Source organism: Pyxicephalus adspersus, chromosome 12, assembly GCF_032062135.1.
Source record: "Pyxicephalus adspersus chromosome 12, UCB_Pads_2.0, whole genome shotgun sequence".
NCBI classification, from domain to species: domain Eukaryota; kingdom Metazoa; phylum Chordata; class Amphibia; order Anura; family Pyxicephalidae; genus Pyxicephalus; species Pyxicephalus adspersus.
The window spans coordinates 13,223,289-13,249,594 of NC_092869.1; the positions used below are offsets into that span (position 1 = coordinate 13,223,289).

General features: G+C 37.2%; 1 protein-coding gene across 6 annotated transcripts; it reads right to left on the bottom strand.

Annotated features, from left to right (window-relative positions):
• Nucleotides 1-1,638: 1,638 nt before the first annotated feature.
• Nucleotides 1,639-22,064, bottom strand: LRRC71 (leucine rich repeat containing 71). 6 transcript variants are annotated; one of them, XM_072428178.1, is made up of 17 exons: nucleotides 22,007-22,064; nucleotides 18,212-18,303; nucleotides 17,778-17,813; nucleotides 16,580-16,714; nucleotides 15,743-15,880; nucleotides 14,103-14,178; nucleotides 12,977-13,051; nucleotides 11,458-11,526; nucleotides 10,793-10,952; nucleotides 10,598-10,681; nucleotides 10,430-10,519; nucleotides 9,482-9,613; nucleotides 8,419-8,533; nucleotides 5,930-6,012; nucleotides 4,344-4,452; nucleotides 3,105-3,226; nucleotides 1,639-1,846 (listed from the first exon to the last, which is right to left on the bottom strand). In XM_072428178.1, the coding sequence occupies exons 2-17, from the start codon at nucleotides 18,282-18,284 to the stop codon at nucleotides 1,733-1,735; spliced, it is 1,611 nt and encodes a 536-aa protein (XP_072284279.1). In that variant the 5' UTR covers nucleotides 18,285-18,303; nucleotides 22,007-22,064; the 3' UTR covers nucleotides 1,639-1,732. The 6 variants fall into 6 exon arrangements, with proteins under 6 accessions (XP_072284279.1, XP_072284277.1, XP_072284275.1 ...); XM_072428176.1 differs by lacking the exon at nucleotides 22,007-22,064 and adding an exon at nucleotides 18,951-19,030; XM_072428174.1 differs by lacking the exon at nucleotides 22,007-22,064 and adding an exon at nucleotides 18,863-18,976 and having other exon boundaries at nucleotides 15,743-15,877.
• Between the last annotated feature and the right edge of the window lie 4,242 nt (nucleotides 22,065-26,306).

The following is a 26,306-nucleotide window of genomic DNA, read 5'->3' on the forward strand; positions in this document are numbered from 1 at the left end:
ATTTTTTTTACTCCTGAACCCTGTTCACATCAAGGCCATCCAAAAGGTCTGGCAATGCCAAATTAACGAACAATAAAGTGCACCTCCACTTTCATAAGTAAGGTGAGGATGTTTGTTAACTCTTGCAGATGCTTAAACAGATTATATCTTAGGAGCATGGGTGCATGTCCCCTACTCAGTTTCTCACTAATTATGCTGGTATGTCGCCAATCAATCAGTTCCTGTTTTAAAAACCTCACTCCAAGCCGTTTGCCATTCTCCCACTAAATTGGAATTCTGTTCCACCATGGATCTTAAAGCTCTGAGAATCTTCACTGCAGCCCAGAATGTCTGTACAAAATCCATCAGGTCTGTCATAATCTCCTTTCGCCAGGGAGAATACCTGACTTCTGTGGAAAGGAGGGTGCATGCCTGCATCTTCCTAACTTCCCAGCACATTATTTTCTACATTTTTCGGTAAGGTTTTTACACTACTAGTTATGGCCCTGACCTTTTGGCCTCTTATGGCCCTGACCTTTTGGCCTCTTATCTGCATCTTGTCTCCTAGATTGTCAGCTCTTCAGGGGCAGGATCCTCTCCTCCTGTGTCACTGTCTGTATTCGTCTGTCATTTGCAACCCTATTTAATGCGGTGATAAAATATGTTGGTGCTATATAAATCCTGTTTAATAACCATAATCTTGTGTGTTCACTTATACCAGTCCTGCTGCGTCTTCATGTCATTCTCAATGTGAGATACATAGACAAAAGACTGAGGAAATATTTGCTCTGGTGTTTTTGGGTAACGTGGTGCTGACAATCTAGACATTAGTTATTTTGATGGATCTTAAACCTCAGAAATCAGTGTTAAGATCAACTCATTTGAAATAGCTGGGCCTGGATGTTTTTCTTAATAAGAAAGGGCTTCTGCACACCACAGTCCAGACATCACCAAAAGAACCAAATGATAAATGTGACCTTTCATTTTTATAGTTATGGAATGTCCTTTTCTTATTTTTTATGTTAATATTAGCTGTTTGCCACAAAGGTTCTATTTCATTGCCTCTTAACCTTATTGACCATGGGAATACATTTGTAGTATTTTTGTTTTAAATGGGCTTAAACATTCCTATTTGTATTCTGTTTTGTTTGAAGACAATATTCCCTCAGAGTCCATGTCCATGAAAGAGTTTTTGCTCTCCTAAAATTTTGTGTTTTTAACTTTCCTGTGTTTGCTTCTGGTTTTCAACTTAGGTTAAATGGAATATTGTGGTTTTAATTTTTTTATTTTGCATCAACCTTTTCCCAGATTCGCAAGGTTGCACTTGGTCTTCTGTTTAAATATTCTCTATGTTCTATCAGATGGAAAGAGCATGTTAACAGAATTGTACTTAAAATCATTTACAATAAGGATTGTTCTGGACCAAAGGTTTTTTTTTTGTCTCTGTCCTCCTGTAAAAGGTATAACCTTAAGGTGATAGATTTGCTGTGTCACAAAGTTTTTTTTTCTGGTTTACTAGCCAATTAGGAAGTCATTTTAAAACCATGACCGTTAACAGGGGCTAGCTATAAAATCCGAGCCCCAGTAAATGAAACCAGATCAGTGGGGGCAAATAAACAGTTTTGTTAAGTTATAAAGGTATCAGGAGGCATCTTGTGGTATCTTTTAGCACTTTTTAAAAACACTTTTAATTTAAAACTTTACAAAAAAATCACAGGTATAGAAAGCAAACCCACATGCACCTTCCATCTAGTTATGAGGGTTGTTCCTCCTCTGAAGATTTGTAGGATTTCTGTATGGGATCTCGAGCCAGCATAATCTCCTGGAGTAGCATTAAAGTTGGGCAATCAGCAGGAAAACTGTTGCTCTGAAAACAAAACAAAAAATACTGTTGGGAAGTTTTATCATTTCGTGAAAACATTAGATGTAGAATATTTATGAGCTTATGGCCTTATTGATTACTGATTTTCAGTCTGTGCTTCCCAATCTGAAATAGTAAAAGGAAAGTATAAGCAGATTGGGTGTAATGGACAGCAAAGATTATCTACCCAGCACATTTGTGTATGAAAGGCACTAACTTTCTAGTGGTTGTACAAGCAAAGGATGTTTCAGAATTGAATGACATGAATAAAGCTGCGTACACACTTGCAATTTTTGTCGTTGGAAAGGATCTTTCAAGATTTTCCCCCAAATGTAATGAGAATTGAATTGTCCAATACATGTTTGGGACATTTCCATGACATACATTTAACTGTTAAAGGTGCAGGCTCTGGGATGGTTTTCTTGGGACCTGTTCCTGGCCTCACATTCTAGTTACTGATTATGTTCATGTATACATTCGCAGGAGCAGCATGACACACCTTGAACCTTCACTTTTTAAAAGCCAAATTTGCAATATTAGTTACAATAGTTAAACCTTCACAAGTTTAGTGAAAGATGAAAGAACTGAATGATTCCAACTAAATTAGAAGCTGTACCGAAAACAAGGCAGAGAGAAAATACAAAAAAATAACAAAAAACAAATCCAAATGAGTATTGATGGTGGACTCCCTTCAGCTGATCTTTTCCTCATTATTGTCTTACATGTTCTGAATTATGTACATGTGCAGAGGCAGCCATCTTGCTAGATGAGAAAAGCTTTGCTTTTGCATGTTATAGCATTCATCTGATTATTCAAACTATATCCTGATGAGGGTATATTTAAACAGCAGCAGGATAAGCTAAAGGTACATACGTCAGATAATTGTTGTCTAAGATGAACGGTTATCATTGTTTCAGGCGAAAATCTAATGTGTAAACTGTGGTCCCTCAATGTTGTTCATCACACCACCCTACAGAATGATGAAGAACTAGATGAAGTAGAAGCAGGAGCAGGAGGAAGCTTGTACTACTAGTCCACAGGTGTAGCTTTCTCTCTGTCAAGCTTTACATAAGTCATATAACCAAACCATACTCCAAATCTCCTAAAATCATCTGTCAGAGGGTAGCAGTGCATCTCACACTGCAGATATGCAGCTTTAAGGTTGATAAATAAGACTGAAAAGATGGACACATTTTGATTTGGTTCTGAATAAAGTACAGTTGAAAGCTTTTCAACAAAATTATATGGAGAACAGATATCTCACCCTCACAGCCAGCCTCAGCAGTCCTGTGTAGCTCCTGCTACCAGGAATGGGCTTTGTCTCCTTTACCTGGGTCTCCACTGCTGTCAGAAAGCCTTTTAGGCCAAGCTCTGAAATCCTATTCCCTGGACAGAAGAATATGAAACATTAGCATTTATGTGATTTATTTGATGTATATACATAAATCAAATTTATAAACATCCTGTATATATACACTATAAACCTTAAAATGCCATTAGAAAAGGATCTCAGTTTATACTTAATGCGGACCTAAACTCAAAATGTTACTTTACATAAAAGGGTAGACAATCCTTTTAAGTAAAATTTTTTAAATAAAAAAAAAAGGTGCAACACCTCCCCTTGCATCTTGATTGCCCAACGCAGAGGAAGCGTTGGACCGAAAACGGATACCGGGACAACGCAGGACCCAAAGGAAGAAACCCCCAACGGATAGACATATCTGCAGGATTAAAGATGTGTGTTTTTTGTTTTGAGTTTAGTTCAGCTTTAAGTAGTGTGTAACAAACTTTTGCCTCCTAAGATTCTAGTGCCATCTAATGGTGGCCAACAAAAATGCTCAAAAAATCATTTAAGAGCAAGCAATCCATCATAATCAAACCTAAAATACTGTAGATAAAACTTGTAAAAAGGAGGAAAAAAAGATTAACAGACCGAGCCTACTTGAGTTTTAAAAAGGTTTAAAAGGTTTAATGTTAATAAATCAAAAATTCAATTTTATTCTGCAACAATATGATTTTTTAAAAATCATAAAATAAATTTAAAAAAAAATGTATCCCCTTTGCATGGTATTTAGGGGTGTTCTTTAAACATACTGCAATGCTATTTCCAACAAATCCAGAACATGTAATGTTTATAATAAAATACATTTAAAAAAGTCGCTGTACTGATAGGGTATGTAGGGTTTCATTGCTGACCTCATTCTGATCCAATGGTTGTACTGTTTATTATTGATGTGGAACAAATGTAAAGTGAAAAACAGATAATTATTTTATAAGCAGGTAGCAATTGCAGGCCCCATATTTCAAAGGCTCCCTTTAAAGAAAACATACACCATAGAATTATGAAGGCTGCCATTGTTAACATAACATTTTCAGTGCAGAAAAGTTTTCAAGGAACATCTGTACAGGTTAGCCTAGCATACAGGAGGTGTGTTTAAAAAAAAATATTTTTTAATTGTTTGGTATTCTTTCTGAATCTTACTGTAAATACTGCAAATCTTACTTGAGATGTTTAAACTGATAAGAACTTTGTTTCCTGGGAGAAACACTTTCCCATCACGGAATTCTGCTTGTTCCAATAACGGACTTGTTGCTTCAGCACGCTCCACTTGCTGAAATTAAGAAAAGTCAAAAATTATTGAAATGGTGAAATCACATATCCGATCTCGATGAACAAAAGATTCAATTTTAAAATCTTTTATATACTGTACATTGTATAATTCATAGTGGAAAAAAATGATGTAAGAGCAGTCAGTGGAATCCAAAATCATTGACCCACAAACCAAGGTTTGAATTCAAAATCACACAGAAAATCAAAGTAAAAAACTGAAACCACACAATGCTCAAATTTGCTTTAATTTTATCATACCAAATCATAACGTGGCACAGAAGTGTGTTTGGCCCCACATGCCTCCTGTATGCACTCCTGACAACTAAGAATGCTTCTAAAGGGATGGCAGATGGTGCCCTAGAGGATCTCCTCCAAGACCTGGCTCAGAGTATCAGTAAGCTCCTGGGCAATGTGTGGTGTTACTTGGTGGAGTTTGATGCAGCAAGACATAATGCACTAAAGGATCTCAATTGGTTTCAGGTCTAGGGAATGTGGGCAATAGCCAGTAGCATTATTGCCTTTGTCATCCAGGAACTGCCTTTGCACTATACCTTCATCGTCCAGGAACTGGCTACAGCCCCAGGCATTGTCCTGCATCAAGAAGAGCAGCAGTCAGGATATAATTAGCTAGCATGTCTAAGCAGTCCTTTATAGATATATCCCTCTGACCATCACTGAGGCACTGCCAAACCAGTCATGCTGGATGATGTTGTTGGCAGTATTCACCACAGTGTTTACAGATTTACATCTATCCCATGTGATCAATCTAAACATGCTCTCATTTGTGAAGGGAATAGGGTGTCAGTAGTAAATCCGCCAATTCTTGTGTTCTCTGGCAAATGTTAATTGCACTGCATGATGCCGGACTGTGTGAACAGATACCTTTACAGGTCATCAGGCCCACATGCCACCCGCATGGGGTCTGTTTCTGGCAATTTGATTAGAAACATGCACACCTGGTGGTCACCTTGTAGGTTTTTGGCAGTGCTCCCTGTTTCTCCTTGCACAAAGACTCCAAGTACTGGTCCAGCAGCTGGGATGGTGCCCTACTATAGCACTGTCCAGCACTCTTTTTGTAAAGGCCTGTCCCCAGGTATCTCCATGCCCTTGAGATTGTGCTGGGAGATACAGCAAAACTTCTTGTATTTGTATGTATAGATGTGCTATCCAGGAGGAAATGAACTCATGAGTGGCATGCAGGTATGCAGTAGAAATTGATTGATAATAATTTATGATTCTGAAATGGACAGATTGATATCTGAGTTGGTGTTATACTGTGTGTACTGAGTGGTTCCAGTGGTGCCACACTAGCTAACCAACTACAAAAGCTCTATAATAGGAATGGCACTACTAATGGCCTGGCGTTGACAATGTTTTTGGTAGTACTTTCATGTAGAATTATCTCATCTCGTGTGTGTGTGTCCCAAAACCAGAATATTGTCACTAAAAGTTCCCTTGAAGTAGAATCTTCATCTTACCTCTTGCTCTGGTACTGCAGCACGTCTGGTGGCAGATTTAACAGATTCTCCTCGTGTATTTTTTTGGTCTGGATTAGTTAACTCTACAAGAAGGTAATAATGACATCCCACATTATGGAAAACTGCTGTAAGAAAGCATTGATTGTTGCACACACAGTATACAAAGCAAAAAAAGGGGCTTTAGCCAGGGTCAAATACTTACCTATGAGTTTGTCAATACTGGGCTTTTTCTACTGCCATAAAGTGCCCCTACAGAAAGCGTGGTGGCAAAAGGAAAAGCTCAAATACTGACCAATTTAGCTCTGTGGAAACAATACTTTCACGATATGTATACATATACAGGAGGTTTATGGCATTTACATATGATGACAAAATCCTTTTTTCTTGGACTTAAAAAGCAGTGGTAGCCAACCTTTCGGACCTCATGGACCACTAAATTCATAACTTTAAATCCAGCGGCGTGTAGTAGAAGCGAGTGCGCATCCGCGGGGAGCTGTGTGTCACTCAGAGGGGAAGAATCTTCCCCCAGAGTGACGTGATGAAGCCAGAACTCGCCCACTCTCTCATCCCAGCCTCAGACCTGCTTGCAAAACATCCTGGGGGGGACTGTAGCGCAACTTTTGTTATGTCCATATGAGGGACGCGATCAGCAGGGTCAGGAGAAGGACCCCATTGGGTGGCGCACCAGCCAGAGCTGCAGACCAGCAACATTTTCTTGCGGACCGAACCAGTTCAACCGCTGCTAGAGGCTAAGGGAGAGCTTGTCACGCTCGGAGAGACAGGACCACTAGGGAGCGCTATGGCTTGCACGGAGGTGGTGTGAGCCCTGAGAAGGTCTAAGTAGTCTAAGGTGGTCTAAGCCCTGAGTTTAAGCAGTAACCAGGTTTTCTCCAAAGCCTCTGATGGTGAGGATGTTGCACCGCTGGTTACTCCCAGGTTGCGGTCCTTGGGCACACCAAGGTGGGAAAAGCACGGTACCAAATCACTAAGCAGAAGATTAGTCATGGAAAGCCAGGGTCGAGACAGGCAGCAAGCAAGAGTGGTCAGGTCACACGCCAGGGGTCAATAGCCAGGGATCCAGGAGACAGACAGCAACTGTCTGTCTGTGGGCATAGGGAACACAGCAGGAAGGTACAGCAGGAACAGGTACAGCAGGAAACAGCAGAAGGTACAGGTGATGCAGGAATATACACAGACAGACAGGAACACAGGAACTACACAGGGAAGTTGGCTGGGAACCAACAAATTTGACAAGGAAGGGTTAACACAGGAGCTGGACACAGGAAACACTGGATTAAGCAGCAGGTGTACAAGAACTAGATCAAAGAACTAGGGAGCTCTTGTTGCACAAACGCAAAATTGAGTCTCTGAGCTAGCTAAATAGCCACTGCTGGTTAAGAAGCTATTTTCTGATTGGCAAGCGGCATGGATTGATTTGATAAAGCTTGGAAACAAAGGCACGCCCAGCATCAGAACTGCCCGCATGCGCAGGGGAGAGATGCCTGTGCTTTAGTGAGGAACAAGTAAATGTGACAGAGCTAATACAACTTTGTCACCCCCACCCATAGCATCAGATTACTGATTTAGTGATGCATTGTTAGCCAATTTCAGTCTGAACTAGTTAATAAAAGTAATCTGCAGCAGTAGACTAAATACATTTTTAACTCTGTAAATCAAATTTTTATAAATTAAATAAGTAAAAAAATGTATACTTCCTATGACATATACCACCATTAAAAAAAAAAAACGAATAGACATTATTTAATTAAAATCTAAATGAAGGTTTAATTTCAGGTACACCAACACAAAATATGTGCGAAGTCTTGCAACTGGTTCTCATTCGAATGCAGCCGCAGCTACCCCCTGCCATCATGCTATGCAGAAAGGCCTTGCTCTCTCTTTGTGCAGGCAGTGGTTTCTTATGCAGAGGTCCAATATGGCCACAGATGATAGCTCTGCAATTAGCAAATGTCATGCTCTCTGTGGATTAAAAAGTTGTAGCTTTACCATATATCTGCAGAGACCAATGTTTCCACACATAGAGCAAGGGTTCTTCTCTACAATATGCTGGAAGAAGATAGAATTTTCTATCAGCTGTTGCGGATTTCTAAAGAAATAAACTTTGTAAAGAAAACTATGCACGCATGTTGTTTTTATACTCCTGGAAATTATCTGATGCCAGTTTAATAATGTGCATATTTTACAGGAAGACAAATGTGAAAATAAGCAACTGTTTCTCCTATTCTAAGTGGTGTAGAATTGACTTTGTAATCACTATTCATGTTATGATATATTTCAGGTTCTTGACTGTAGAAAGGTTGTGATTTCTTTTATCAAAGTAAACTCTGGTAACCTTTGATGCAATAAAATTCAAGAATCAATAATACACTGGTTTGTGTTAAGACCTACACCTACACACAATGCTGTTAAATTCCAAAAAAACATAATAGATGGGATGTACAGATTTGCTTTATAGTTTTACTACTCACGTTTTTTGGCTGTTTTGAGTTCATCCTTCTTGGTTAGCCCTCCTGCTTGGGAAGCTGCATTGGAGTTTCCACTTGCAATGTTGCTAGTTGATTTCTCCTCCTTTTTCTGTGTCTCCTGTTACAGATTATTATTTACTTTTCAATGTCACTGGGCATGTTTACTGGCACAAGTAGAAAAGAAACAATAACTATATGTAAACCCTAAAATGCAAGCTTGGTTTGGAGCTTCAGCTCTGTATCCACACTTTTGGTATCTTTTAGATGTCCAGTCGGGGCCAAAACATAGTGACAATTTTAGCTGTATTTCAGCCCATCTCGCTGCTAAATGCATAGAGTGTTTATGCTGTTCTTGTGTTTGTGTGTGCAAATTTTATCTTATAACCCAAATTTTACAAGTTTTTAAGCTATTGGTTACACAAAAATACACAATAAATATATGTGTTAATGTGCCTTAAGTGATTGTAGTTATATAAGTGATCACACCAACACTGGGTACTGTCTGTAAACCTTTTTTTATTTCCACTGACAGTTAAATTTATTTGCACAGCAGTACAATTTCCTTTTCCTGTTTTGCAATAGTGAGTTCTAAAGTTCCAGAGGTACTTCATATGCTCCCTATATGCTACACAACATGAGGTATGAAGCAAATACAGTCACTTTGCGAATACAATGCATGGCTATCATCCAGAAAGTTATAGTTACTGGGTCATGCATCCATGTCCCCTCCTACTTGTTGGGGTCCCCACTAATAGTGGATGGCTTCCAGGTATGAATAAAAATGTGTGTGTGACATAGAGATGTGTGGCTCTGACACAAGTTAACACAGCACCTCAGAAAGGCAAGGATGCTGCAACAGGTAGTAGGTATAACAGGTGATTATCAGAAGATACTGTCATTTTGTATTGGTTTAGTTTACCGATTAAGTGAATATCTAAACAACTAATTAACATGCCATGGTAGGAAGAGCCAGACTTTTGCACCAAGTTTGGGTTATCTACACTGCAATCCTTTATTATAGCGGCAGCTACTCATGTTCCTATATATAAACCTAAAAATGTAATACCTTCTCCTTCTTCTTTGTTATCCCTTGTTTGGTCTTCTGTACCTGGACTTTGTCCACCTTTTCAGTAGCTGAGCCACTATGGTGGCTTGGTGGTCTTTCACTTTTGGAATCAGCATGCCGGGAGGTTGTTGGCTTTAAAAAATGACAATTGATGAAACCACAACAGTCAAAGAAATATCATATTTCTTCTTGTATTTTAGATTAGAGGAATTTGGAGACATGGAATTTAAAATCTAACATTTACACAAAGTGGTTCATTTAAGTGTAATGCCAGCTACCTGTTTTCTAGTTCTGGGGAAAAAAATAAAACATTTGCCAGGATTTTTCTGTTTGTGTTCACTCTCATTTTTTGTCCTGTTGACTTGGACTGAAAATGATGGTGAAAAACAATTTGGTCATTGGAACTCTTTAAATAGGAACAGTGACAACATGAAATGCCTAAAAAAACCTAGAAAGTGAGGTCTTTGCTAAATCTGCTCTTTACTAATATTCACAACTGTAAATATTCAAAGTTTTCAGATTGGACCAATATTTAATGCACCATTTACCATTTATTGTTTTAACAATGAAACATGCAACAATTGTTAGCGTGCAGTGAATTAAGGATAAATTAGCTGCTAATACACCATAATGTGCCTAAAATCATACATAACCCATTTTTTTTATGAAATGCACGTGTATCATCATTGGCTACAATGCATTAGTGTTCTATTAGTGTGCTGGGGTACCATCCAAAATGAATCGCACCAAAACACAGCAACACGTTACATGCATGCAACTCAAGAATGTAAATCTGGCCTAAAGCAGATGAAAAAGCAAATAAAGGGATATATTTTTCCTAAACCTAAGTGTAACTAGTTGGGGCTGCTATAAGGACAAGATAATTATCCAGTTTAATAATTTCACATGGAATATTCAAATCACAAAAATTAACCTATTTATGCTTACTGATCTTGGTTGTTCCTGAGCTTCCTTGTCCAGTAAGAGCCGCCTCCTCTCAACAATCTCGGCATGTGTTAATGAGAAATGGCCCAACACCTAACCAAAAATGTTACACTGTGAATTGTAAACATCTCCAGGAGGTTAAATAATAGTAAGATATAAATCTGTACCAACCTCAGCCAATGCTAGAGCTCCTTTATCACCTATTTGATTGCTTGAAAGATTAAGTGAAAGAAGAGATCTGTTGAATCTTAAGGCCTAAAAAATATAACAAGCAGTTGATTCTAGAATCTGGCTGTAGGAGTCTGTATATAACACATAATGCATTTCTCTTTGATCAGACTGATAAATGAGTGAACTAAATTTTACCTGTGCAATGTGATTAGCTCCCTCATCTGTAATATGGTTGTAGCTGAGCACAAGAGAAGCCAGGTTTTTGTTGGTCATCTTCAGGCTTTGCAAAGCTTGACTTATTAGTCTTGCCCCTTCATCATTAATTTTGTTGTTTCTCAGCGATATGTGGGAAAACCTGGATTGTGGGAAAATGTGAGTTTATATAGTTACAAAGTAAGTCAAATTGAAAAAAGACATAAGTCCATCAAGTTCAACCCCTAGGGAAATAAACATATCCCAGATATAAAACCCTATATAAAGACACAGCTGATCCAGAGGAAGGCAAAAAAACCCTGATACAATTTGCTCCAACAGGGGAAAAAGAATTGCTTCCTGATTTCATGAGGCAATTGGATGTTCCCTGGATCAACAGTCTCTGCTATCTTTAATTTAAAGCTTTAAAACCCAGTTACATTCTGTTCTTCTAGAAAAGCATACAGCTGTGTCTTAATCCATAGCAATCCATAGTAGTTGCTGAAACTACTTCCTAAAGCAGCTGATTACACATTTTCACAGACCTTACAGTGAAGAATCCCTTCCTTATCCGGAGATTAAGGGTCTTTTCCTCCAGACTCAAAGAGTGCCCAAAATGAATCCAAAATGAATATTTGTTATAATTTTACTAAAATTATTTTACTTACATGAAATCATCTGAGATCAGTTTGTAATAGGACTGCTGAGGCAAGGGATTACCTTCTAGCACAAAGACCCTGGTAAACCAATCAAACATAGACATACAATATTAAACTTTTATGCAACATTGTGTTTTTAACATAACATTTTTACTGAAATACTGAAAAATATATTATTTGTAAGGCCCGGATCTAGGTCAGTATTCCCCAGACACCAATCCCCCAATCTATGCCGCAGTCTTCGCCTATAGCGGTGAGGTATTACCTGAGTACTTACGCCCGGAGGGCGCCTTCTAACATTCTTGACAGCCACTAGTACAAGGATTGATGACTTCTGATTGGCAACTCAAAAAGACAGAGTGGCAACACTTGACCACCAATCGCAGAAGAAAACAGCAATAATCACTTTCAAACAGCAAATACCTAAACATTCACTGAAATATTACCTGGTCTAAAAAAAAATTTAAAGATTTAAAACTTACTTGAAAATTGATTTACCAAACCTTGTATAAGATTTAATTGACTTGGTATGCATATACTTAAAAACCAGAAAGTAATTCTAGTCTGATCCTTTTTTTTTTAATTAAAGGAAGAATTGTGGGTGGGACATAATCATGTCTCTTTAAAATTAATTAGCAAAATGTGATCTTAAACTCTAACTACAGGATTAAGGAAAAAATTCCTTTGCAGTGGGACTATCCCTACATTGTGAGGGGTAAATGCTCCTTTAGGTTGGGAAGGGGGTCTAAAAAGAAATGGTACTGTTTTCTTCCTTCACTCCTGTAGGCTCCTCCCCTGTGCCACCAGTCCCCCACTGGTTGTTTTCTAATCTTCTTCCCGCAATAGTGGTGGGCCATTCAAAATCAATTGGTTGCCTTAATGCAATGTACATTTAGCGTGTGTAAATAACTGCAAAAGTATGAAGGAAGTCTAACTGATTCATTTATTTACCTTTAAGAAGTGAAAACTTTGAAGAAATAAGAACACAAAAATGTTTCATTTTGGTAAATTCATTTAGTATACCTTTAAAAGATAACAGACTGTGGAAAAGAGGTACCTCCACAACGGTAATGGGGCTTTTGTTTACTGCAAAGAGTTCTTCCAAACAAATCTATTGGTATGCAAAACCTGCTTGCAGCACATCAAATGCAGTTGGGAAGAAGGAAACTGCAGGGCAATAAATTTGAACTGATCCCCGAAGCAACTGATGTCATCAACAAAAATCCCATCAGCACTGATCTTTACTATTAAGAATTAAATGTGGAATAGTCTTACAAAATATGAACAGCAACTAATATTTTTTAGGAAATATATTGAAGAAATAAATCCTGCATCATTCCATGAAAAGACCACCCCCACCAAATAAATGTTCTATAAATATATTTACACATGATACATAACATATGCATGAGTATGAATGAAAGAAAGTATCCAAATGGTTGCTAAGCACAATAAATCATTTTGATGAATTAAATATTTTGCTTCTTGCTGCCAATTCTCAAATCAGATGAGTAAGGTTCTTGTTTACCTGATGCTTGGGCAGCGCTGAAGGATGGTGAGGAGGGAAGAAAATGTGGCATCTGTGAGGGCTACATTCCAAAGACTAAAAAAACACAAATGTAAAATATTCATAATATTTATGATACAAATGTAATAAACCTAAAAATAAATGGAATGGAAAATAAAATCGATGTTTAACCTCCACTCATTCCTGCTCATGTTTCTTCTGTTTTTGTATATTTAATTTTTTTTTACTAGGGGATCCAGCAACTTTCTTTACTACTAGTCCTAGGGTGACAACGCTACCTGAGAAATGCCCTAAACAGCAGGATCAGTGTTGTCTTGTGCACTCCCTGTAATGTGATGAAACACACAGGAAATCCATAGGGAGCCAAGATATCACTGCCAACACACAGAGATGCCTGCCCACATAGCATGAATGCAGAAACACAGAAAATGCATTTCAATTAAAATACCGGTAGTAGGAATTATGGAATAAAAGTAAAAACACTACACATCAGATAGGGCCAGTCTGTAACAGTATAGGCATAGTTTAGGGTTTAGTACAGGTAGTCCCTGGGTTACACACCAGATAGGGACTGTAGGTTTGTTTCTAAGTTGAATTTGTATGTCGGAACAGGTACATTATTTTAATGAATGCAATTAGGACAACATATTATTAAGCAGGTACTGTCAGTTACTGTATAAAATCCTCACTGTGAGTTAATCACAAACAAAGCAAAAAAAAATACTTTGTTGAGCCTAGACATTCAAGAACGTCTGGAGTAAGCTGTGCATTGATATGCAAAAAGAAACAACTGCGGAGTTTGTCTCGGTCAATAAAGAGTTACAAGATGTTACAGAACAGCTCAGTCTCAGCTGTGTTTAGCAAATGAGTTCTTCTGCAAGTCATGCAAACTGCCCCCTCCCCCTATCAAGCCTCTGTCCTGCACACGAACAAGCAGGGAAGCCCGTTCATATCTAGGAGTCGTCCGTATGTCGGATGTCCTTTACTCGGCGACTACCTGTAATGCTTTACTAGATATATGGTCTGGTGATTTGAATACTGGCCAAACTAATAATTTTGGGGTTGTAACGCTGATAAAAATGTCGATTTCACAGTGGAACCATCAGATGATAAAAGGTTACCTCACCTGACTTTGCGCAAATTGGGAAGAGTAGGCAAACATTTTGAGAATATTCCCATCATTTTATCATCAATTTTCCATCCTGTAATTAGTGGAACAAAATAAGATCAATATTTCCTTTCTAAATCCAACAAAAACTTTAGAAAGCCTCTGCATTGGCTGTACAAGCTAATTCCATTTTCTGCTACATGTCACCAAATGAGCAACTTTACAGCACAGGTATGTGTATACAGTAGTCTATTTTTGTTTATTTGTTATTGCTCACTATCACTATGTCCCTAAAGCTGGGTACACACGTGCAATAGTTGTTGTTGGAAAGGATCTTTCACGATACTTTCCAGCGACTAAGCATTGCACGATGCATGAACGAGTGCTGTACATACAGCTCGTTCTGCTCTATAGAGAGCGGACGGGGAGAATGACGGAGCGGCACCCTGCTGCGCGCTCTCCCTCTTCACTTTCATTACGATCGGTTGTCCTTCAGATGATGGACAACGGGCGCTGTACACGGCAGGTTTTCGGCCGATATCGGCCGATATCTGCCCTGAGCCGATTATCGGACGAGAAGCATCGGACGTGTGTACATAGCTTAATTTACATTAATTGATGTATGTATTTGTCACAAATAACCAATTTGTAGTGAAACTCTGGATTATATTACATCTCATTTTTTCTTTCTTTTTAGTGCCCAGGGACGTTGGTGATGAATCAATGTCTTATTTTACTAAGCACAATGGTTTGGAGGCTCTCAAACACAAAATGGCCTAGGTGCTTTTGACAAGGTGTCACACCAATGGTGTTAGGTTCAGAAATTATCTGTTTAATCACTGAAATCTAAAACAAATGACTAGCATATTTCAGGGTTTAAAAAAAAAACTTGCTTACTAGCTTCAGAGTTCATTTTGTAATTAAAAAGGTCAGAAATGGATACTAAACTCCTAGAATGAATGAAGAATGTAGAATGAATTCTCATTTATGACCAGATTTCAGTGGTTTTAAAACCACTAGCGCTGTGTTGTTTTTTTTTTTTTTTTACCGTATTAGCCTCAGAATGCTCTTATATTGAAATCACTACGTGTGGAAACTGAACAAATGCTTGGCCCTTGCTAGTTTATCACCCAGAAAGTTCAAAAACAGTAAAAGTCCTTGCTATTTTTATATTAGCTCAGTGTCTGTTGTCTCCACAGCTAGATCACTATTATTGGTCGCCTTCTAAAATTGCCAGTTGTCCGGCTTTAATACTTAATCACTAATGGCTTTATTACCGAGTCACAGATATGGAAGAAGTAGGGTGCAAATGAAAGTTATGAAATGTCAGAATTCCTTCTCCTTATATTTGTTTCATTTTAATAACACAGACAACAAAAAAGATATTAACATTATAGATCAACATGACATGCAGGTAAAAAGAATTTGGGAGGAGTCAGCAATGACATCTGACCCATGACCGGTTTTCTGACAGGTTATGTCATATTAATTGCTTCTAATTATTTGTTAAACATCCCTTTTAATCCAGCTTCTCAAGTTGTTTTTTTATTGTGACGTGCCATTATTCATTGTTCTGTTTGTTACAATGTAACCTGTCAATATCTAAAAACAGAATAAGAACAGAAGATACAGTACAAGATGAATATTGGGAATGTCACCTCTAATAGAAATTTCTCGTACAGATTTCCCGTCTTCATTGTCCACGTCTATTTGAATGCTTGGCTTGAAGTAAGAAAAGCAATCTTTGATGTGTGCAACTTGGCTGTCTTTGTCCGATGTCCAGTCTGGGTCATCTGCTGATATATTAAAATTTGTACACTAGTTTAGTGTACTGTTGGTCTTAAAAGGGCAAAAAAATGGTTGATTTTAACAGTAGCCTGGCCAGCAGTTCCCTTTCCTGTCTATTCACTTACCAAAGGTGAGAAAAGGAACGCCTATGTGAGCTTTAGGTGGTGATATGAAGCTTACACAGGACTGAGGACTATTACCCTCTCCCCATTTGATGGTTTTGGCCCAAGCACACAAGCTGTCACTTAGGAGGAAAAATGTGGTTCACATGCTTCCCTGCATTCAGGAATGAGCCAATAAAAGAGAAAAGAAAAGCTAAAAATGTTTTGCTGGGGTACAGGGCATTAAAGAGCCACTGCAAGTGGCGGTGAGGCACTCAAACACAATTCAGAAGCATTCTAAAGTCATTTATTTTTGTAATAAAGCAATTAAAAGAATGTCGTATTTAAATTCTGAGCCTAATACCAGTTTGCCCAATTCCTAACTTGCAAATATAAAAAAACTGAACAGCAAAGTATAGTTCTTGTTAATCTTGGTCATCAGCTCCTTTGCACTGATTCACTTCACACAATATTAAGCCATGAGCTGCTCAATGAATACCACTTCAGCAGATACTGAATTCTGACCATCTGCACCTATGTAGCCTAAATGGATGTTATGCAGTTGGACCTCTCACTGCAAAGAACCTGGATAAAGGTAAAGCTTACCAAAGGCAGTTTTCTCAGATGCTGGTGTACTGGGCAGTCTCGGTTTGTTCACAACTCTGGGAAATTCTATATAGCCTAGGCGGCTACAGAGCTCAGAGAAGTCTTGTTCAAGATTTCCAGTGCATTGGTAGTCATCTGTAATTAAAAGTGTTAACAGAAAAATACACCAAATTAATTCTAGGCATCGCCATGTTAAAAAAAAGTATTTACTTGCTGGGTTTCTGCTGAATGACTGACCTCTGATGTGGGCTGCTTAATCCGTGTTTGTCAGGTAAATTGTGGGAAAATGTTATGCCCACTCATTTTTCTGTTTCAAATGTCTCTGTGGATATGATAGTCACTTTATTTTAAAGAGTTAAAAAAGCCATATATCTCACTCTGGTGGGAAAAGGCACAGATGTACAGCTCAGTCAGTTCCTACCTTCCTAGCAGTCCCTGCACTAATGTACTGCCACATCCTCAAAAAATACAAAGTATTTCCTGGTATAGGGGAACAAAGAATTCTGCTTATTAGGAGTTTTACCTCTATGGATATCAAAATACCAGGGCAGTTGATCATATAGACCACAGCTGTATTGTACATTCTCATATTTCTTATTTAGTTGTTGTTTTGGAGGGTTTTTCAGCCAGTATCATAATACTATAGTAAGTATTGTCATCACCAATATAAAAGGCTATAGTAATTACTGTTATGGCTTAATGCTACCACAGATGTTATTTTTTATTTCACAATAGCAAATGTGATGTTACAGTCGGTATTGTAATATTAGACATTATTATCCGTGTCAAAATAATCAAACTATAGTAGGTAATGTGATAGCATAAATTACTCCAGTAATATCACTATGTTATATGACACATCATATGTTCCGATTTGAGAAGTAAAAATGTATTGTCACAGTGACATGTATATTGTCACAAAGATACTAGATTAATATTGTTATAAATCCACTATGGCCTTTTTACAGGCAATTTCTGTCTACATCGACTCTATTACGAACCAGCTTTCTGGCAATGGATGGATCACGCCTGTACAATAAGTCAGTATGGTCACTTTAATGGGAGAGGGTGTGACAAGGTGACTATGCAGGTGAAAAATTAGAAGACAGAACACTATAAGGCAGGAAGTGCGTACAGAAGAAACTGTCTGGTGGGATCGTTTGGTAATTTAAAAATAAAAGCTGCATACTGTTCTTACCAGGTGACAATAGTGTTTTGTCTTGGGGTCCAACACCTTTAACAAAAGAATAAAACATATTACAAAATATTTAGGATTTATATATAGCAAAATAATGCATATCAGCCTGGCTTAGGCTAGGTACATACATTCAATAATTATCGTTTGAAAACGAACGATCCACGATTATTCCCGATGTCCATAAGGTATTGACACCTTACCTACGACAATGGCCTCAATCAGTGCAGTTAAACTGTAGCAGATACAGTTGATTTTCACATAACTGCACAATAACTGTGCAATACAGTATGCATGCTCAATATCTCATGTGCAGCTTCTATTTGTGCTTTGCATTTTCCACCACCAGGTTTTAAATACAGAACATTTGTCCGTGAAATATTTAAGTTCAGCAATGAAACATTTAAATTATAATTATTTGAAGGGGTTTATAGTACCTGCATTTTGGGAGTCATTCTCATTCTCTTTAAGAGCTTTGTCTTTCAGAAGTTTCTCAGTCTTCTTTCCCATGGCCACAGTTCTAATGATCCTGTAAGGGACACAGAATGCAAATAAAGTGTATCCGATATGGAAGCAAAAGTCTATATGTAAAGTTGATATGGAAGCAAAATGTATTGCAGCTTTCAGTCCTTAGATATGGTGGCTTCATTGTTTCCTCTTTTCAGGCGTTTTCTTTCTTTAAGACATTTAAGAACAATTCCTCTTTTCTATGCAGAAAAGTCATATGCCACATCCCTAATCAAGATATACATATACAAATTCTGGTGCAAGTGGGCAAACCTTGGGACCTTTAAGGCATCCAATCAATATCGTATACATGATTTGTAGAAAAAACATAAAAACATTCATTTAAAAATACATTAAATCATCAAATCCATCATAACATTCACATGCTTAGTCTGTATTGTCAGTAAGTATTAAACGTTTGAAATGTTTCACGGAACGGAGTCCGCTTCCTCAAGAACAAAACAGCATCTGTCTTTATAGTGGCTCCCCGGTTCCATGACCCAGACCAACAGAACGATTTTTTCTTAGAATGTAACAATGCAGACCAGAACCATATCCAAGGGATTGAGGGCTTTACTTACACCAATTGATCAGTTAATAGCATGGGATCTCTTACATCCTGTTCTTGGTCTCCTGCATCCTCCTTGCTAATCCGCATGTGTCACGTACCTTGCATGTGGCCGGAGTCTTTCTTTATTTTCATCTAGTAACCCTGGCAGTAACTCACTTCCCATCTTAAGGTGACAACACACTGTGTTTATGTTGGAGAAGTGTTGCCTCTCTAATACAGGAAGCTCAAAAAGGCTAGGGCATACTTCCCTCTCATTTCCATAAGAATGTGACAGTGCTTCTGTAGTTTACAGGATAACAATGCTTCGAATTTAAGCACAGCAGTTGAAGAGCTGTAATCTACATAGATGCTGACAATTTTTCATTTAAATCACTTATTACAATGGATTAAAGAATTATTTTTAAGAGCTTCAAATTTTATATTTGAACCTAAATACAATCCAGGACGTGAATGCTTTCCAACAAATCCAATTGTCAGCATTTTTACACCATTTGTTTTGATTCACCGGAAATGATTTAGTATTTTGTGTATTATTCAATCGCTGTTTGTAAATATCAAGGATAGCAAAGGGGAAGGTGGGATGAGTAGCTGTACACAACAGAAAATATTACAATATAATTATAGCTGTCAGAACATGAAAGCAGAACATGGTGTGCAGTAAGAGACTAATTCACAATAAATATGGAACAAAATATGTGATTTTTTGTAACAACCAATCTTGCTTAGATGATGTTTCAGAAATCCTAAAATTGCAGAGTAATGCTGACAGTCTTGCGTATCTGTACACGTGGTACAGAGAGATGTAACAAAAAGCAAATCTGCAAAAGAAGACTCACCTATTTGTCAGGCAGTGAGTCTGAATAATACCTCATTTTAGTACAACAGTCTTTAAGTAGAACTCTAAATCAGCAAACAGGGAAACTTTTTATCACAGAAGAAACATATTGGGCCTGATTTTAATTTAATTTAAATTTACATTTTAATTTTAGCTACCTAAGACTAGAGAAGATAGAATATCATGGGTGAACCTGAATGATTAAGCAAACCTGAAATGGATTGAAAATATTTGCCATATAATATATTGTCCATGTTAGTCTATCTTCTCCAGTCTTGGAGAGCTTATTAAATCTGGTCCATTGTCCATATGTCTCTTCTGCAATAAAAATCTTCTTATCCGCCTTTCTGAAATCTTCATTAAAATATACATTAAGCTGCTCAGTTTTTATATTCAGCATGCTTCGATGCCAGGATTAGTAAACCCTAATTAGTATGCATGGGAATTTTGTCATCCCAGCCCATCTAGTTGGCTGAAATCAAATCAGAAAGAAGATCAGGTGATGATGCCAACCTTTACAGAAGTGAGGAGAGGTGAGTATAGTTCTGCTTAAACATCAAACACCTATGGGCTTGGGGAAACAACTGTGGTATTGTGAGGACACAACATGCATTTGTCTCTCCTTGAAGTGTTGTATGTTATAGTAAAATCGAACCGCAGTAAAGGAATTTTTAAAGAACTGTCAGAGCTGACATCTTTGCTATTCATATGTTATAAAGGAGGCAGTGCTGGGAGAACTTTGGACTCAATAATCCTTGGAGAGTTAAGTTTTTATAATCTTTCAATGCCACAGAAAGAAGCAAGAAAAGACGGGGATTAGAGGCTTGAGTTTTTGAAAATTAATTATGCACTCATAAAAGATTCATACATAATTACATAGCAATCATCTGATATATCACCAAGCCCATTGTTCCATCATGGTGTTGGAATATTCATCCTATACAATGGTCAACTATCAACCTCAAGTAACTGTTCCAGTGTAATTCAACCAACACGTTTCGCCTCGGGTTAGCTGGGACGGTTTTTATGCAGTTGTTGGTCAATTGTTAGAAAAAACAGCAAAGGTCAAACAAATTAACTTGTCAGTGCATACGTTGAAGGATTTTAAGATATAAACTTGTACAGGAAACCTGGCTGTATCTCCTTGTGGCATCTCTGCATAGCTCTGTGGGAGTCCCTGTGTTCAAATGGAGCCATGTAAACCATCCACTATCATGATCAATATCTTTGGATGTTGGATACACAGCTGTATCTTCATTAAACATAACATTTAAGGGTTTATGGATCCCATGGAAAGGCAGCAGTATACGGCTGAGTAGCTGACTGACTTACCATTTGGGAACTTTCTCGTATTAGTTTATATCTTATAATTACTCAACCATTGCATTAAGTAAGTTTTTTCTACGTTTGCTGTTTTTTCTAACAATTGACCAGCAACTACATAAAAACTGTCCCAGCCAACCCCTAAGGAAGCCTTTTAAGGTGAAACGCGTCAGGTGAATTAGACTGCAACAGAAAATTGACGTGATGATGGAACAATGAGCTTGGTAATATATGAAATGATTGTGTTAGGAGATGCTCATCTGTCCAGCGACTCTGTGTGGTACGCCATTGCAGTATAAAGCACTGATTATTCTGCCCAGCAATGTCATTTGCAGCAGCCACTAAAACAGCAGCAGCCCCTGCTTCATAAATAATTTTCCAAAACTCAAGCCACTAACCCCTGTCTTTTCTTGCTTCTTTCGCTATACAATTTTTTTCAGAACAATCTTTTTCTATTTGAATGCCACTGGCCAATGTTTTAGTTTTCAGGTGCAGAGTAAAGTTTAAAGTGAGTTGCAGGCAGCGTGTGGTCCCGAGACCTTGTCAGAACTTCATGTTTTATTGTTTTTGTGTATTTCTCTATATGGTTTCTTCTTATACTGAGCTCATATTTATATGGATTAAGTTTTAAATGATTATCCATCTACGGAAAAACCAAACTGTAATTAAAAACACTCTCTACATAAATAAGAATACAATTTGTAAATCAATATTGATATTACATCAATATAAAAAATTGCATAATAGGTATAGAGCACGGTCATCTATGATGCACCTAAACACATATTTAAAGTTATATATGATCACATTCATTATTTGTTAATTTGTGTTTTTTCAGTAAAATAATGCTAATACTAAATAATCTGCAATGACTAATAATAATAAAACAACCACCAAACATGAATATTTAACATGGAATAACGGTCATTTGTTCAGAATAATCAGTATTGACATTGTATATAAAGAATCTATAGGAATATGTGTGTAAACCTTTACCTTCTCCCTGTCACCCGTCCGAGATTTTACAAGTATCGTGGCTGGGTGCCTGGAGACGCTTTGTTTACATCGGTTGTGCGTTCCACCGCCTTATGGTATTTCCGGATAGCATGCGTTCCAAGATGACGCTCGGCTGTGCTGCCATCTAGAGGCGGATCTCTTTTATACACGTGTGGGAGTGTTAATAGAGGTCGATTTTACAATCTTCTTTCTTGCTGCAAGTGTAATTTATTGTGCTCGTTTTGCTAATTTTACAATATATAATGTTAAACAAAATAAAGGTATCTGATGCATACTATAGTGGCTACATTTGGTCTGTACTTTTAGGCTTAAGTTGGAGGAAACATCATAAAAAGCAGGTTTAATTTTGTTATTACTGCTCAGTATTTATATAGCGCCATCATATTACGCAGCGCTGTACAAAGTCCATAGTTGTGTCACTAACTGTCCCTCAAAGGAGCTGATAATCTAATCTCTCTTCCATAGTCATATGTCAATAATGTAGTCTAAAGTCAATTTTTGGGGGGAAGCCAGGAAACCGGAGACCCCAGTGGAAACCCACTCAGACACAGGGAGAACCTGCAAAACCCAATGCAGATAGTGCCCTGGCCAAAATTCGAACCTGGAACCCAGCACTGCGAAGGCCAGAGTGCAAACTCCTGAACCACCATGATCTTTATTATTATTAAAGAGTATTTATATAGCGCCAACATATTATGCAGCGCTGTACATTAAAAAGTGATGTATTTTCTTAATTTTGCTTTGAAATGTTACAACTTTTAAAACTTGTCTTTAGCCTTCAGGACATGTCCAGACAATTGCAGGTAACACATGGGCAACATTTAATGCTGGAAAGAAGTGGGTGTAAAATGTGTCAAGTGTAAAAGCATTTGATATGTGGATTGCATGGTGTATTATAGCTCAATTAGTCAATTATAATCTTCTACAGCACAGAGCAGTTTTAAAGGAAACATTTATTTTTTTAAATATATGTATAAATATGATTTTAAATATTAGTGAATATTTAATAGTGAACAATAAGTTGCCTAATAAAATACAGACAAAACGATTATGTTCAACTTTGTGTGTATATATATATATATATATATATATATATATATATATATATTTCTTAATGTAATATTAGGCTGTTTTTTCAAAGACATACATTAAAAGATACAATACACTTAATTAGCCTTAAATTGACTCATTATTGATTTATTAGCTATCATAATTTATGTTTTTTTTCTTACGTTTGCAGACAGGTTTATACACATATAACGAGTCCGTTAATGTGTCATTTCAGTCTTTAAAATCATTCAAATATAAACTCTATATTTTCTTTTTGTAGTTAAATCATGTGAAACCATTTAAACAATTAATTTTAGGATACATAACACAGTGTAGATCAGGAGTGTCAAACTCAAATACACAGTGGGCCAAAATTAAAAACTTAGAGAAATTCTCGGGCCAAACTTGAAACTGAAATAGCACCGCTACTACAATTCCCTGCGTCAAGAAAACAGTCCAATGTGGGGCCACGCATAGGCAGAGAGGTCGCTGGTCTATAAACGCGAGTGATGCCACTACTACAATTCCCATGATTACTTGGGTCTATAAAACAGTCCAATGCGGGGCCACACATAGGCAGAGAGCCTGCTGGTCTATAGACGCGAGTGATGCCAGGAATTGTAGTAGCGGTGCTTTTTCAATGCAGTGATGGCCCAGCTGCAAGTCATAGTTAGGATTCCTTTGGGGGCCAAAAAAAAGGATGTTGCAGGCTAGATTTGGCCCGCGGGCCAGAGTTTGACAGAGTATTTATAACCTCAGCATTCTGCCAGGGTTCAGTGCACATATAAGCAAATGATTCTACATACATTTATAGTATCAAAACTCTTTATCTAAAGAAGGGAATATCGGCTATAAAATTATGAAAATTCTGATGTTCCTTTTTTGTAAAAAAAAAAAACAAAAAAAAATTATCAATGATAATTTTCTATTTTTAAAAAATCCCTAAAAGAGCAGAACCTTAGCTCTTTTTTCCCCAATATATGCCAATAAATAACAATCATACTTTTAGGATAGTGTATCTATTGTATAATCCCAGAACAAAACTGCACTAAAATGCTATCAAGAAGATGTTTTTTATTAATATACAAACTCACACACACACATAAATATATTTACAAAATGCAAAACACAGTGTAATAACGTTCTACCCCCTCCAAAAAAACCAAAAACACAGATGACCAACCTTGGCTGAATAACGACAATGCAACTAATACAAAATATAACATTACAATATAACAAATACAAACAAAAGGCAATATAGATGATACCCCCAAAATATCAAGGTTACCATAGGTGCCCCAATCACAAGCAAAATAATAATAGATGCTGCCTGACAAAGCTTAACACATTGTAGGATAGTGAGAAGATCACCAGCTGAAAAGGTATAACCTAAAGCGTGGTTGCAACTGAGCTCATTACCATGTAAAGAGAAAACTATTGCAGTTATTTTATATTACATCCTAATTTTGCTAATAATGTAAAAAAAGTAGTTAGATGTTAATTGTACATTTTATCTTTTGGTTTCGGTAACAGTAGAGCTCTGCTGTACATAACCTGGTTCCACAGCAGATTTGCATGCAGAGTTTATATATTTGCCCAGTATAATTGCCTACTTTGTTTTCTTCCACCATGCATTTGATATTTTACTTACCATCTCCACTTATCCAGAGAAGTCATTTTCTGCAATCTTCTTTACAAAAATAAAGCCATATATTTTCTTTTAGGAAGTTAATGTGTGTCCTGCATGCATCAGTATGCTTTGTTCATATTCCCATAACATCACAGTTGTGTTTAGGGTTCTGCTGTTCACCCGCCATTCATTGTAAGGAAAGAATACACCTGTCTGTGTTCCCAACTTCTTTCAGCAAATGTCTGACTTTGGTAACATATCAGTATCTTGTCCCATTCAGGTATTGTTAGCTGGCAAATGATTAGAGAGCAGACCTACCTAACATATTATTTATTCATGAATTTGTCCTGATGATTAAGTACTCTTTTTATTATAACAGCTTCCTTTATAGAAGACAAAAGACTTTTGAAAACAAACACAGCAACATGACCTTCTGTGTATTTCTTCCTAACCCTGGCTGGTTGTATTTGAAAAACCTCATCCACTTGAGTTTAGAAAATAAAAACTACTGTTTTAACATATACTTTAAAAAAGGCACACATTGAACAGTATATTTCCAGTAAGTTATGTTAAGGATATATGATACCTTTAGGCAGTTGTAGAATTTAAAGTGCATGTTCATAAAGCTTGGTTGAACAGTTTGAATTCTTCTTTCAGACTTTCAGAACTAGTTTGAAATGACACCTAAAACCCATGTCAGATTTATAATGCTGTCTCTGTCACCTCTCATGAGTCATGAGAATTCCAGAATATTACAATTTTTATCAAAACATGGGGCAAGGGGAATTATTTTTTACTTAGGATACAGTAAACTCAATTCACAAAGTCCTACACAAGGCTAAGGATATTTATTTTAGTCACATATCTGTAATTCTCCAACTTAATGGGCTGAAGAATAACACTTTAAAAAAAAAAATATTTGACTTTTAAAAAAAAGTTTTGACTTTGGAAATGAAACATCTCCCTAATCAGACACAGACCACAAACATCTGGTTTATGGTTTTAATTGTTTCCTTCTTTACCCATAACTTCAAGTTCTGGTTGTATCATCCTAAATGTTTTGAATATTGATTTTGTGTATGTTCATGAAGTGCCCAAAATGGCTTTATGGCCTGACAGTATTTATTGTATTTGATACGGCATCATTGTACCCCGATTTTTAGAAAAGCTACAGTCCCCTAACATATATTTAAAGCCATACCTTTTTTTAAACAATTTTAGGCAGAGCAGGGAATGGTATAACCCTTGTTTAATTTGTTAAATGAGTCCTATTAGGAGCATTTCCTGTTACTGTGGATATGTAGTTTTTTTTAATGGAACAGGTGCCCCCACTGGATACTATGTTTCCTCTGCTATTGTTTGACAGCTCTTTTTTTTCGATTTTCCAACACTTTCAAAGCTACGGTAAGTGTTTCACAAAACAAATAGGATAAACCCCCTATGGTGAACATGGAAAGCAATGAAAAATCTCCAGCAACAAAAAGAGTCACAAGAGACTCAAATTTTTACTATATCTTACTAGGGTGATAACCAGCCAATGCATTGTGGGGGATCTGGCTTGCCAAGGACAACACCAGTCAGTCGGGTGTTACCTTTCAG